The 14,298-nt window shown below is 46.4% G+C and overlaps 3 protein-coding genes across 3 annotated transcripts in view; 1 reads left to right on the top strand and 2 right to left on the bottom strand.

Moving 5' to 3' along the window:
• Nucleotides 1–1,907, bottom strand: part of ncoa2 (nuclear receptor coactivator 2) — a 57,678-nt gene extending 55,771 nt beyond the window's left edge. Inside the window, exon 1 of the mRNA XM_056583977.1 lies at nucleotides 1,596–1,907. The gene's annotated coding sequence lies outside the window, so the exon portion shown is untranslated. The remainder of the gene's footprint in view (nucleotides 1–1,595) is intronic.
• A 490-nt stretch (nucleotides 1,908–2,397) lies between these two features.
• tram1 (translocation associated membrane protein 1) lies at nucleotides 2,398–10,202 on the bottom strand. Its single transcript, XM_056583794.1, has 11 exons — nucleotides 9,909–10,202; nucleotides 9,039–9,102; nucleotides 7,922–8,043; nucleotides 7,691–7,807; nucleotides 7,544–7,602; nucleotides 6,565–6,649; nucleotides 6,020–6,090; nucleotides 5,619–5,723; nucleotides 4,746–4,889; nucleotides 4,274–4,425; nucleotides 2,398–4,025 (listed from the first exon to the last, which is right to left on the bottom strand). The coding sequence occupies exons 1-11, from the start codon at nucleotides 10,029–10,031 to the stop codon at nucleotides 3,955–3,957; spliced, it is 1,113 nt and encodes a 370-aa protein (XP_056439769.1). The 5' UTR covers nucleotides 10,032–10,202; the 3' UTR covers nucleotides 2,398–3,954.
• A 656-nt stretch (nucleotides 10,203–10,858) lies between these two features.
• Nucleotides 10,859–13,783, top strand: xkr9 (XK, Kell blood group complex subunit-related family, member 9). The gene is made up of 4 exons (XM_056583976.1): nucleotides 10,859–11,073; nucleotides 11,658–12,167; nucleotides 12,446–12,660; nucleotides 13,104–13,783. Exons 2-4 carry the CDS (start codon nucleotides 11,863–11,865, stop codon nucleotides 13,781–13,783), a joined length of 1,200 nt encoding a protein of 399 aa, XP_056439951.1. The 5' UTR covers nucleotides 10,859–11,073; nucleotides 11,658–11,862.
• Nucleotides 13,784–14,298: the final 515 nt, after the last annotated feature.

The following is a 14,298-nucleotide window of genomic DNA, read 5'->3' as shown; positions in this document are numbered from 1 at the left end:
TGAAATAAGACAAGCCACACTCCAGCACAGTTTCCATTAATCCAAGGCTTTACCCCTATTCTGCCATTGGGATTTTAGCGTCTTGTGATTAACAGGGAACTAAATCTTAGGAATGTATTGATGGAAGGGGGGGGAGAGAGGAGAAGAAAGAAAACAACAGTTGCGGCTAGAACGGTAGCCACTAGCCGACCAACATTTCCTGTTGGGACCGGTAACTGGGATGGGACCAGAGCACCAGCACCGCGTCAGGTGGGCAGAGTGATGTAACAGAGACTGCTCCACTGGTTCCACAGGCTGCATTCCTCCAGCATTACACGCGGAAGCGTTGACAATCATTGCAATGGCCCAAGCTGTCTGCAGCCTGTATAGTCCTGGAGCAGCGGAGCCTTTAGAGGCAGTGAAATGCACTCAGGACGTGTACTACAATGAGACGCAGTAGTTTAACTCTGCAGCTCCATTTCCCGATTACTCAAGATGCCATTAGCGACTTTCTTGAGGAGAACGACGAATCGATACAACCTCCTCCACCAACCCCCTCCCCCCCCATCCCTCACACACACGTTTATTTACTGCTTAATATATGCAAATCTAGATTGACTTTATCTGATCACGTTTGCCTCGATTTGCATAGGATCTAAACGACCCATGAGCAACGTTTATTAAGATGATTTGTTCCCGATAGGTAAAAGTATGAGCACACCATAAAACCAGTAAAACTCATGAACCGTTCGTAAAAACAATTCCGCTTATCGTGCATAATGAATCATTTACTAATCTTTATTACCACACATTTTAAAAGGAATCATTCTCTCAAATGCATCTTTAAAACGTAGGTTAAAAAAAACTGTTTGCTTTTATTCGACGGCAAAGTGTAGACTGCACACACAAAAAAATCCACACATTAACGTGTGAAATTGCTGAGCAAAAAACAGCATTGAGCCAGGGTCAAAACAAACGGTGTAACCTTAATCCCTCAAGTCAGAAGGGGCCACAACTCAATACGATGTTCAGATGACATGCATGAGCAGGATCCGCCGAAAACGAAACGTCTTAAACATGGCTCGGGCTAAGAGCCGAACGAAAACCCAATAACACACATGGTGCTGAAGTCCTGCCCGTTCCGGGAGAGACGGAGGGAGACGGCTCCCCGAACACAGCCAGCCGCTACGGAGCGTAGCTTAGCATGCTAACTAACGCTATCCCCGCTGTACTGGCCAACTTCGTCCGCTTTCTGTCTGCTAATGCTATGTCACTCGCTCACTCAGCACAAAACTCAACATTTAGAGCAAGGTGCGTGGTTTAACCCACTTCGGGTTCTTTCCCGACGCATGCATGGCAACACGTACAGAGGTGTGAAACAATGCACAAATAACGACATTACTACCAGTTGGCTTGCAGAGCCGCTAACTAGCCGAGGAGTTTGATAAACACCGCTGACAGGCGGCGAGCTGAGCTAGCGGCTAGCGGCTAGCAGGCTAACTCCGGAGCGCAGCCACACACAGCCGAGATTGAAGACCTCGCATTAGGTCACTGATTTTATAACAAAACACCACCTTCCGTCTCCCCCCCCGAGCGTCCCCATGCGTGGTACTCACGATTTAAAACTTTTGGTAGTATCCTCGCCGTTAAATCCCGTTAATCAGAAGCAGCTCTGACCTTCGCGGTAGTGAAACAACATTTCTGCTCGCTAACTGTGCCGCCATGTTCCTCCTGTTCTCCGCTGACTGTTTATCATCCTCCCCCACACACCACATCACGGGGCACAAGCACCAACTACCTCAACCTCACGACGAGCAGCCGTCAAATGACACCCGATTCCTGCAAGAAATTGCATGCGGATCCGTCCAATGACGTTTGTTATAACATGAATCGCGATTATCGATTTGCAGGTTTGATCCATGGGACCGCTTTGAATGTGGATGAACGTTTTGTCTTTGATGTCGGTGACACCCGATTTGAAGATAAACTGGTTTTGCACCTAATGTGGATGCGTGTCGAAAACTATGATCTGAAACCGGTAATCGACATTAAATGCTGTTTGACTTTATTGCTCAGTAGATTTTCTATGAATATGGCAAATAGTGCAGTTTCGATCAAATGTTCAAACATAGTAGTAAAGCCTATAATGACAGCATAGCTGAAATCGTTGGTTTTTCCACCTCGATTACTTTTTGACCATTTCAAAACATATGCTCAAAAAGGTTGCTTTACATTTTGTCAACTGTCAGACTCAGGCTGACGTGTAGCTGTAGGCCTATCATTCACATTAAAACTGGTCCCACAGCACCACGCGCAGGCTGACACTAAATCAACACGGCCAATAACCAAACCAATTAGATACATTACTGGTTATGGTGTGATACATTTGTTGGGTCCTCTTATACATTTATTTACCTTATATACCTTTCCCCACAAGGACAATTAGATTGAACAGTAGGCCTATGCAAAGGCCTCCAGAAGAGCAAAGAATGAAATCTAAAATGCAATTTTATATATATCTTTTTAAATGTGTGATTATCAATACTAAGATTCCTAAATAGATCACTGCTTTCTGGAACTCAGCTCTGTGCAAATCGGTCTTATAGCAATGAAGTGTAAGGCAAAGAGAACAGGTATATAAAAAAAAGGCTGCACAGTCATGCTTCTGTTGGTGCATATGGTGTATTGGTAGAATGCCGACATTGCTAGTTCATATCTTAAAATAAGTTACTTTTCGGTGGACATTTTCAAGGTCTCCAATGATACGACAGAATAAACAACAGCAATCCTTTCTCTGAATACTACATGATTAGACCCTACAACCATGGTCCATTTAATCTTAGAATAGACCACTATTTCTGTTTTAAATATCTATCACAAAAGAGATTCATTTTCATTCTGTTGTGACTCAAAGGAAAGTAGAGCAAGGGGGTGCATTTATTGGTTTACACAATTCAAACAAAACTAGAACATTCAACATGGCGTCAATGAAAGTCATTCCTGGGTGAATCCAACAACATTTGGGGACCGCAGTGGGTGCGGGTCGAGCCGGCACCCACTCACTTCAACGGGGTCTCGGTATCAACGGGGTCTCGGTATCACCAGGACACAAACGCCACAAGATTGTTCTCCCATTCTTTACATGATTCTGTTTTGCTAATCTATTCACAATGTTTATGGAACAAAAACCAGAGGCATAGCAAAACGTTCAGAACATGAGTGGGCCGGGACCCTGCGGCAGTCCATACAAAATATAATATTTCCTTGTTACTTTGAATACCTTTTCAGCCGGTTATGTTCCGGAGTTGTGATGTTATAAAATGCCTTTGTGCAACCTTTTGTTATGATTGAGGAAACGGTGGGGTGAAACAAATCGCATTTAAAGTATGCGAATAAATGTCTCATGGGTCGAAATGAAATGGTCCTAAGCAAAAATCCACACAAAAAATGATAAATAACCAAAGCAAAGTAAGCGATTAAAAAGAAAAAGAAAATCCTAATCTGCAATATACAGTCTAACTTTGGAAGAAACACAGTGAGGTCATAAGTCCTGAAGTCCTAAAGAGAAGAAACATAACTTCTGGTACCAGTCGGTTGGCATCAATTAGGCACTTTTATTATTTTTTTAAATAAAATATCTTTTGAATATTTATATTTATTTATTTTTTACTTGTTATGGCACAGCAGAGCATGGCTGCTTACGTAAAGGCGTGCTGGACAACTGGTGGCAAGCAAAACAGAAGAAAGAATAATCGAATCAAATTAAATCATGGTTCTCCCTGCAGCCCAACTGGTCCAGTTAGTCAGGGGAGAAGGGGTGGGGACGATGCATAATGCGCTGAAGGGGAGAGGGTGGTCCACTGGGCGTGGCCAGGGAGGTGCATGGAGAGAGGGTGAGGGAGGGGTGGTGACAGAGCGAGGGTTCTTTGAAGGGGGGGGGTGAGGCCAGATATAGAAAAGGTTCATGTGTGTATTTTACGACGACTTCTCTTTCTTTACTCTTGGCGAGTCGGCCCCGTTAGAAGTCACTCCATTGACCCCGTTAGCTAGAAGAAAGGGAAATAATAGAAACATCAGTGAGCTTCAAGACAATAGCAGACCAGGCTAATTAACCATTTAATATTCAGCCAATACATCAGCATTTGGCTGAAGCTATGCTGCTATTATAGTAGTATAGTGTTAGGTATCACTATCTACTACTATAGAAGTACTATTAAGGGTTACTCATCTCCCTGTAGTATGCCTGCAGTGGGGGTCTAAACCCAAGCCTTTAGGTAGAACCCCCCCCTCTTACTCTTGTCTTTCTTTGATTTGCTCTTGGCGGGGGCCTGTTTCTTCTTCAGGGTCTGGGTCTGCCTCTGCTCCCTCCACCGGCGCAGCTGGAAGTTGATGAACTTCCACATCATGAAGGCCTGGCTGAGGCAGATGGCGGCCAGCACAGTGATTCTACCGACACACAGGAGACACAAGGAGTGTCATCAGCTTTGAGAGTAGTGCATGTTCACCCGACACCAAGAACAAGATCTGTACATCCACTTCAATAGTGACAAACGCAAAGAGACTGTGGCAGGCCATCAAGAGCTGCAGTCGGTGTATTTAGTGGCATCTAGAAGAGCGATTGTAACCAAATTAACAACCAAAGGTTATTAATAACCAAATAATCAAATGACAACATTCATTCAAGAATAGTCAAAAACTACACACACACACAGAGAGCCACACATACATGCTCATACACACCAAGACACATGCACGCACGCACACACCTAACAAGGAGCACGTTGAAGTTTCCAGCGGCCATGTCGAAGCCTTGTTGCTCAGAGGTGGCGAGTCCAAAGCCAACGGTGAGGACAGAGAGGGACAGGGTCAGCAGCCGGCCCAGGACGAACAGAACGGCCCACACAGTGAACCTGGAGCAGGAATAGAGGGACAGGGTCAGCAGAGCCCCAGGACCAACACAAGGGCCCACACAGTGAACCTGGAGCAGGAATAGAGGGACAGGGTCAGCAGAGCCCCAGGACCAACACAACGGCCCACACAGTGAACCTGGAGCAGGAATAGAGGGACAGGGTCAGCAGAGCCCCAGGACCAACACAAGGGCCCACACAGTGAACCTGGAGCAGGAATAGAGGGACAGGGTCAGCAGAGCCCCAGGACCAACACAACGGCCCACACAGTGAACCTGGAGCAGGAATAGAGGGACAGGGTCAGCAGAGCCCCAGGACCAACAGGACGGCCCACACAGTGAACCTGGAGCAGGAATAGAGGGACAGGGTCAGCAGAGCCCCAGGACCAACAGGACGGCCCACACAGTGAACCTGGAGCAGGATCGGGAGGACTAGTCATGGACAAACATAGACCAACATGCTGCAGTTCCCCTCAGCGCCGGAGAGAGCTTCTGTTCACACAACATCTCTAGTTACGATTAGTAATTTAATGCTTTTATCGAAAGCGCGTTCATAATTATTGATGCATTTCATTAAGGTTAAGCAGGTAGGGCTGAGACATCTTGGGCAAGGATGGTAGACAGTCCTGAGTGGGGCTCCAACCCAGGACCTTTGGTCTGGGGGTCGAACCCCCCAACCCAGAGCCTCCTCCTGCCCTTTGAGGGGTGTTTGGGGGTGCAGGAAGCCACTCACCCGGTCTGCCGGCTCTCGTTGCTGAAGTACACGAGGCGGGAGATGTGGAAGACCAGCTCCACAAAGTAGTGCAGCACCAGGAGAACCAAGCCCAGGCGGTTCATGCTGAAAAACAGAGCTTGGAAAATAACACCCGACAACAGAGCTCCCCGGTAACAGTTGCCCGGGTAACCAGATTTGGGTTCCTTATCAACTAGTTTGTGAAGTTTCAATTTCAGCCACAAAACGGATCCTGTTCTGAATATTGTATAACAAGGACTATTATTCTGATGATTATAGGTATGCAGTTGGTAATGTGCAGTAACACCCCATATTAAATATAGAGTACGATTGCATAGGTCTTATATCACTCATGAAACACAAAGGTCTTTCCAGTGGACCCATACTGTCGCTGGTCTTACTTGAGGACGTAGGCTCCGGCGATGTGGACGAGGTACAGAGAGATGTAGACCAGCTGCCGGGGAATATCCTCCTGAGCAGGAAACATCATCATAATATTGAGGACTGCACATGGAAACTCTGCTCCAAATATACAACTCCAACAATGCTAACCCCAAGAGGGCTGCAGTCGATAGGCCTGAGGGTCCATAGTTTAGAGTCAGAGACTGAAGCTTAGTGAAAACAACCATCAAGTAGAGCCTCCTCTGACAATAAGCATTTGGCTCTAGTGGGCAAATACATATTTAGCTAACGTGTATTCATTCATCCATCTTAAATGGGACACACTTATCTCTGACCACTGCTGTTGGTGAGCAATACATGATACGTACTGCCTAATGGAATATGGAGAAATGAGACGAACCGCCTACACGCTTACACAAGGGAAGTTCATAAGTGCTGTTTGTTTACAAGTCACAGAGGCCGCGGCGGTCTTGATACAGTTCGGCAGCACAAACACACACACAAAGACACACACTAATACACACACACACACACACACACTAACCTTCTTTGTTTTCTGGAAGTACAACTCAGGCAGGGCGTGGAGCCAGTAGCCCAATTGACAGATGTAGAAGAATTTCATCTGGAATCTAAACAACAAAGACATGTTTATGTTTGTATTGTGCTTAACAGAGTCTTGCTCAATATATAATATAAAGTCTAACAAACGCGTTCACCGTTCTGGTTAAACATGCAATCAAGTGTCGGCACCATATTGAGAGTACAACACCAGCTCACCACCCCGACTTCTGCTTTGTACTTCTTATAGTCGCTACCAGTGCTCATCGCCCTGTCGGCCCTCGAGGGACACGGCAGCACAACGGAGAAAGGAACGAGGGTTTCTGTTTAGTCGCCTGTTCCTCGCATGACCAAACCTACAGCAGATGGCCGTCTGTGCATCAGCTCACGATTGTAGATTTAGAAAAAGGAAATAATCCTGTATTCATACAAACTAATACGGTATATTCATCGGTTCCAAATGTGCTTACAAAAATTAGAGAAAACCTGTGACAGAATAAACTATATTCAGCTGTGTTTGCACATGTACCTTATCTAATCCCATGGATATAGGTCCACAGTACACCAGTAGAAGTCAAGTGATAGCAACTTGATAAAACCCACAATGGTGGCATGCATGTATGTATGTATGTATGTATGTATGTATGTATGTATGTATGTATGTATGTATGTATGTATGTATGTATGTATGTATGTATGTATGTATGTATGTATGTATGTATGTATGTATGTATGTATGTATGTATGTATGTATGTATGTATGTATGTATGTATGTATGTATGTATGTATGTATGTATGTATGTATGTATGTATGTATGTATGTATGTATGTATGTATGTATGTATGTATGTATGTATGTATGTATGTATGTATGTATGTATGTATGTATGTATGTATGTATGTATGTATGTATGTATGTATGTATGTATGTATGTATGTATGTATGTATGTATACAATACTTACGGCATCAGTAGATGCGGATAACCCTCCCACAGGTTGACTGGGTTGGAGAGAAAGTGTTCCTGAAGAAGAAGAGGAGGAGGTGAGTTGGACGTGATGCAGACCTGATGGTGCAAGCTCAGAGACGGGAAGGAGGGAGGGTGTACACACGTTGAGCAGGATGCTAGTGCCCCAGCCAAAGGAGAACAGGTAGAAGACACCGAGTTGGCCCGACTCGTTGAACTTGCTGTGCTTGGTCTTTGAGAAGTGCATCTTCCGGTTGATTTTCTAGAGGGCAGAAACAGACCCGATTAGTAAAAGGTGTTTAGAAACAGGTGTGTGGGTATTGCTTGTTCATGTGTGTGCGAATATATTTGTGCGTGTGCGTGTGTGTAAACTCACATCCAGCACATACTCCTGGATGATGGCATGCAAGATGATGGCGACCAGCATGTAGAAGAAGACTGTTGCCAGGTCTTTGATGCCGTGATGGAAGTGGTTGACGGCTGTTTCCTCTGGGCCTTCTGAAACCCCCGACAACACAAACACACACATGACTGGAGGAACTCCTGGCTTGGATTCAAATACCACTAATGCAGGTCCTCAAATGCTTGTACAGTGTGGTTAAATACACTTCATAAAGTCAGTAGTATATTGTTTAACTTCATTTATATGTGTATAATGTTTCAGTGGTTGGGCTGATTGGCTTGATTTCATTTGGAAACTATAATGTGGGCATCATTGATAGAAGTAGCAATTCAAACGGTCAGGGTACATTTTGAAAGTTTGATTCATCATAAATGACAAACCGTTTGCCCGTGAGGCACTAATGTACGCGTCTTATGAATATCGAATGCTTCGCACACCGAGGTGCCGACATAACAAGCAATCACAAAAGAGGTTTTAGCAAAATGATTGGCCCCATTTGCACCTTACATTTCGGGATTCATAATTGAAAGCATCTGAAATAATTCACTACGGTCTCCGGAGCAGAGTGGAAGGCACTGCTCATCAATTAGACCACTGCTTCCCATAACAACAGGCAGATAAAGGCAGAGCCAGCAACAAATAATTAGGCCAATCGTCTGAGTGCATTTCTGTTAGCACAAAAACTGCCGTAAGGTTGTGTGCATAAAAGATTAATTTATTGAACACTTAAGACTTAAAATATGTGGGCTGTCAATCAGTGACAAAAGTAAATGTCCTGTATCAGCACTTCACCTGGAGGCGGTGGGGAGAGCTTAATTTCAAACCCTAGCCTAAATTCACCTGACGAACAATTCCACCAAAGGACTTTATAAATCAGACAGGATATTTTTAGACACCAAAAAAAGAAAAAGGAAAACAGCGCTGAGATGAGTATCTCTGAGGTCACAAGCATTTGTCTCGAATAAAAAAATGAATAACAATGTGTTACACACAGCAAAATAATTATTCTAAAAATAAATACTCTATAAGTAGCCTATATGCACACGTATATGTTTCATTTTTTTCATGACAATATTTTATTTTATCTTACCATTTGACGAGATGGTTACATTGTACTGCACCGTTATGAATAACACTGCGGCCTTTGAAGTGACCTGTGAAGAAAAGAAGAACTCTTTATTTCCATTGCATTCAAAGCAAGCACAATCCGCCAGAAAACTTCAACTCCCATGATGCGTGTAAAACTCGAGGAAGAGTGGCGCTGGTTCTCAGTGTGGATGAAATAGACATATTTTGAGCGGCTAATAAAACAAATTAATCGACTGCTGGCGTCTCATAGCGAGAATTAACGTCAGCGTCCGTCAGGCGTTAGGTTATATCTTTAACGTTGTACAACTTTGCCGTAAACTTTCGGCGGAGCCTCGACCGAGGAAGCTCTGTACGATGACAGCCATCTCAATCGTTGTGCGATTGCCACGTAACCCATCTACGCATAAAACTTAACGTGTTGCTCAACATTGATGCAGACGCTAAAGCATTTCAGCCAATTCCACAATATGTCGGTTTTCAGCTTCATTCAAGTAACTTTTCCCCATGAAATATTGTAGGCCCATTCTACAGATATTCCAAATATGGATTTTCTTTAAAACGGGGACGCAGCCAGATGAGAAGGGGGAGACCAGATGTCAGAAGGAGTTGTCGAAATATACACTGTATTAAGTACTAGAAGTAAGACACAACCGGGATCATCGCAGTGGTGGATGTATAGTGCAACGAACCCAGGCATAATTCTAACGATATAAGTGAAGTTGGTGAAAACAATTGCAATAGCAGCCATGCCAATGTCTACGTTCAGGTGGCGATCGTTCGTCATCCACTGCGTGATTCTCTGCACACTTTGGCTCTCCCAAGGCAAGCTTTTTCATACGACAATTGTAATTTAAATACAAAAAGGACCTACCTCAAACATCAGTCCGAGAAGGAACACCATAGCAACACAGGAAACAATATCTGCATGGTTCTGTATAACAAACTCATGGCTCAGCACCGGCGGATTCTTGGTGTTTTTTTTCTTGATCCCCATTTTCTCCAAGATTTCAGGCCAACTTTCCCCGGCGACACCGAACGCGAAAACGTGGACGTATTCGTGTCTTTTGTCCAACAATGTCCAAAGCTCAGCTCGGGTTCTACAACCACAGTCCAGACAGCAATTGAATGGCGTGTCACTCTTCTTCTTGTGGGCGTGTCCAGCTGAGTACGCGCTGCGCTTTGTCGACAGTGTTGCCAGATTTGGCTAGATATCCCGCCCAATCTGGCAACACATGCTTCAGCGCGCTGCAGCTAGTGTTGCCAGATTTGGCGGGACATCTGACCCAATCTGGCAACACTTTTTGTTGAACGAGACGTTTTAAGCACGGGGCGAAAAGCCCTATCGAGTTGTCTATCGCCCCCTGTATGTGTGGAGTAATGAATCTAAAGCGAAACCATTCCAGGGGTGAAAGCGATGTCAAGCAGTAGTAGTCTATATACATATTTTTTTAAATATGATCTAAAAACAATAAAACAGGTATGGAGCCACTTATTAACATTCTTGGATGTGATTATATTGTATTCATTCTTTCCATTCAAAATAACACTGTGACATGCCTACCTAATTGTAAGGATTCCAATTTGGATGTATGACAGCTATACAGCAAGACGGCATAGGTGATAGGTCTAGGGTTAATTATGTACCTTTCTGGCCACCCCTTTCAGTCATGTGAGCAAATTAAGCGTGAAGAAGAAAAAAAACAGCGAAAGGTGACCTGAATAAGCGACTGCATGTATGACTGCCGACAAACACACCCACGCACACACGCACGCACACGCACGCACACACGCACACACACACACACACACACACACACACACACACACACACACACACACACACACACACACACACACACACACACACACACACACACACACACACACACACACACACACACTGTACACTACATTAGACCTGTCATGTCACCTAGTTTCTGTTTGCTCGACGTGTTGGATAATGATCCGGGGCGGAGCTGTTCACTTGAATTTCATGAATTCAAAGGAATTTATACCATTTCTCTGAGAAGGCTGTGGTAAGTATGACGGTCTGTCTTTTCCCTCTCAAAGCTCACATTTCATTTTGTGTTTTATTTACATGATTACAAGTGTTATGATATTATTCTTATTTTTCATTCTGGGGCCAAAAGTTGAGATAACTATTCTTATGGGTGCTTGTGACAATTGCTTCTGCCTCAGTTAAACTTAATGATTTACTTTGTGCTTAGATCTGTGACATTGCATTTTTACGATTTTCACAAATTAAATTGAATGAATGAATGAAAGAAATGTCGCCTGCTACTGCAATTACCAAATCTCCCAACATATTGCACAACAATACAGCAAAAACTGTATTAATAGTTACTGTAGTATTATGTGTGGTTTTGTGTGTCGAGGGTGTGATGACTCTGCATTCTCTGGTTACATAAGAGCGGTACGGAGGCTAATCATGTCATTGATTAGTGTTTCTATTACACAGCAGAGCAGACGTTGAACGACAGAGAAACAAACAGGCTAATAAAACGCATCCGCTTGACGCTATCACTTAAAGTCTCCATATTGACTTATTGGTATGTCAGTCACCACATCAGATAAGATTGCTCATTTTGTTTTTTAACAGGTGGACCAGAATGGCATGTGATCACAACCTGAATGACCTGAACCTCAAAAACACACAAACAACCAACTTTTATAAAATATATCTAAATAATATGAGCCCTAACTATGAGGACGGATTCTGATCCAAAGAGCCAGTGGCCGTATCTCACCCCCCCGAGCAACACTCCCACCCCAGCTTGAGCGTTCATAAGCAGGGTGAAATCCAGATGCTCCCCGCTGAGAACAGGTACTCCAAGCTGCGATGGTTCTGGACCATCGCCTCGCTGCTCTTTTACATCGCAGACATCGGGTCGGACGTCGGACTGGTGCTCAAATACGTCCGGGAAGGACATTTCCTCTGGGCGGGGCTGACGGGGGCATTTGTGTTAGTGGGGCTCGCAGTGACACAGGTGTTCAGCTACGCTTGGTACAAAGACGACATGAAGAACCCGGAGGGGAAACCAATCCTGTCCACGCTGGCCTGCATGCGCCTTGTGTCACTCCACGTGCTCGGCATGGGAATCCTCACCAGGTAACCTAGGTTACAAACAACAAAAGGCCTTGGTGTTACGGGAGATCCCTGCCACAATTGTCTTGTTTGGCGACCATGATGGCAAATAATATGCAGCTGGTGGCTTTCACCTTGCTGAGCTGGCGTTGGCATTAGGCAGGGTGCAGAATCCCTCCTGCAGCCTGGGGAACTGGATCGACCGCTTTGGAGACACATTCCGAGGGTATGACACAAGGCATCACGGTCCTGATTTCATCTGTCATCTGTGTGTTGTGTGTGTACCTGTGTGTGTGTTGAAGGTACGTCCAGCTGCTGAAAGCTGGGCACAGGGAGCTGTGGGTTGTGTCCTCTGCCCCCTCCCCGGAGGAGGAGAGGGGGGCGCACCACCGGCTCTTCTGTCTGGCCACCGACCTGAGCATGCTCAAGCTGTTTGAGGCCTTCCTGGAGAGCGTGCCCCAGCTGCTCCTGCAGATCTTCCTCATCCTCCGCCACGGCGAGTGTTCGCACGTGCAGTGTAAGTGCAGTTGTGTGTCTGTGTGTGTGTGTGTGTGTTGGTGTGTGTGTGTGTGTGTGTGTTGGTGTGTGTGTGTGTGTGTGTGTGTGTGTTGTCCTGTGTATCAGAGTATATGAAAAAGACGGACGGTAAAGGAAGAAAAGACAGCAAGAAAGAATGAAGGGAAAAAATAAAGAATCCCATACACAAACAAATATTTTATACAAAATACAAATCTATAAATGTCACTAAATGGGGGGCACATTGTTGAACCGGCTAGGGGGTTCGCCCCCCAGCTGAAAGGTACTGGGTTCGATCCCCTTCCCTGATCCTTGAGCCACTCCTTGGGGACTCATCCCTATGAACCCCCTGAGTCTCCTTCCAGATCGCGCCAGGTGACCCAATCTAGAGTGGATGTCACGAGACGCACACTGACTGCCGCGTGTCACCCCCCCGCCCTCCAGACGTGTGCATGGCCTTCTCCTGCCTCAACGCGGCCTGGGCCCTGGTGGACTACCGCCGCTGCCTGCGCCGCTCGCTGCCCGCCGCCCAGGAGATGCCTGCGGGCCTCCCCACCGCCGTCTACCTGCTCTACAAGCTCCTCACCCTGGCCTCCCGCCTGCTGGCCTTCTCCCTGCTGCTCTGCCTCAGCCCCTACGCCCTGGGGGGGCTGGCCGCCCTCTGGCTGCTGGGCACCCTGTGGGCGTACTGGCTGCAGACCTCCTTCTGCACCCGGCGGACCACCGAGTGGGTGTACCGCGCCGCCGTGGGGGCCGTCCTCACCTTCACCTTCTTCAACGTCAAGGGCCAGGCCACCCGGACCCCCATGACCCTCTACTACCTGCTCCACGCCGCCGTGAACGCCGCCGCGCCGCTGCTCTTCGCCCTGCTGTGGAAGCCTCCGTTGTCGTTGCCGGGGACGACGGCGGCCCCTCCCCCTGCTCCGACGGCGACGGAGCTGTGGTACTTCTGGGCGGTGGTGGGGGCCATCGCCGTGGGGACGGGGGCGGGGCTGCTGTGTCTGGCGGTGTACTACGCCCGCATGCACCCCCCGGGGAAGAGACGGGAGGCGGACGAGGTGGACGGGCCGGGGGGGGGGGCCCCACTGGGGGGGGTCAGGATGAGGAAGTTCCTCCAGCTGTGATCCAGACGCCCACAGAGACTCTACACCGGGCCGGGCCGACGTCACCGGCTGCACCCCGCCTGCACCCCGCCCCGGTCAGGAGTCCACAGTCCGCCGTCCACGAGTCATAGGCTCCTCTAATCTGCCAGCTCCTCCTCCTCCGCCAACTCGACGGTCCCGGGAGGACGCCGCCGCTCCCGGGACCGTCGAGGAACTCTGACGGAGACGCTGGAGAAGACATCGATCGCCTCTCGTAGAATAGAGAATAGTGTTCTCACTTTCTGTCTTCTTGTTTCTCTTGTTGACTTTTAATACTGGACTTTTGTATTCGTATTCTTTGTTTGTTCAGATTATATTAAGTATTTTTTATTTATTATTATTTCAATGTAATTTATGATCATCCTCTTGTCCTGATTTAGACAAACTGTGGATGGTTTCTACAATGTAGTAATATGGATCCTATTCCCAGATGGCAATAATGAAGTAGGTCGCTTTACTTTATATCTGTCTCGTACCAAAATTGTAAATGTAGGATT

Source organism: Gadus chalcogrammus, chromosome 23, assembly GCF_026213295.1.
Source record: "Gadus chalcogrammus isolate NIFS_2021 chromosome 23, NIFS_Gcha_1.0, whole genome shotgun sequence".
NCBI classification, from domain to species: domain Eukaryota; kingdom Metazoa; phylum Chordata; class Actinopteri; order Gadiformes; family Gadidae; genus Gadus; species Gadus chalcogrammus.
This window is presented reverse-complemented; position numbering and strand designations above follow the sequence as displayed.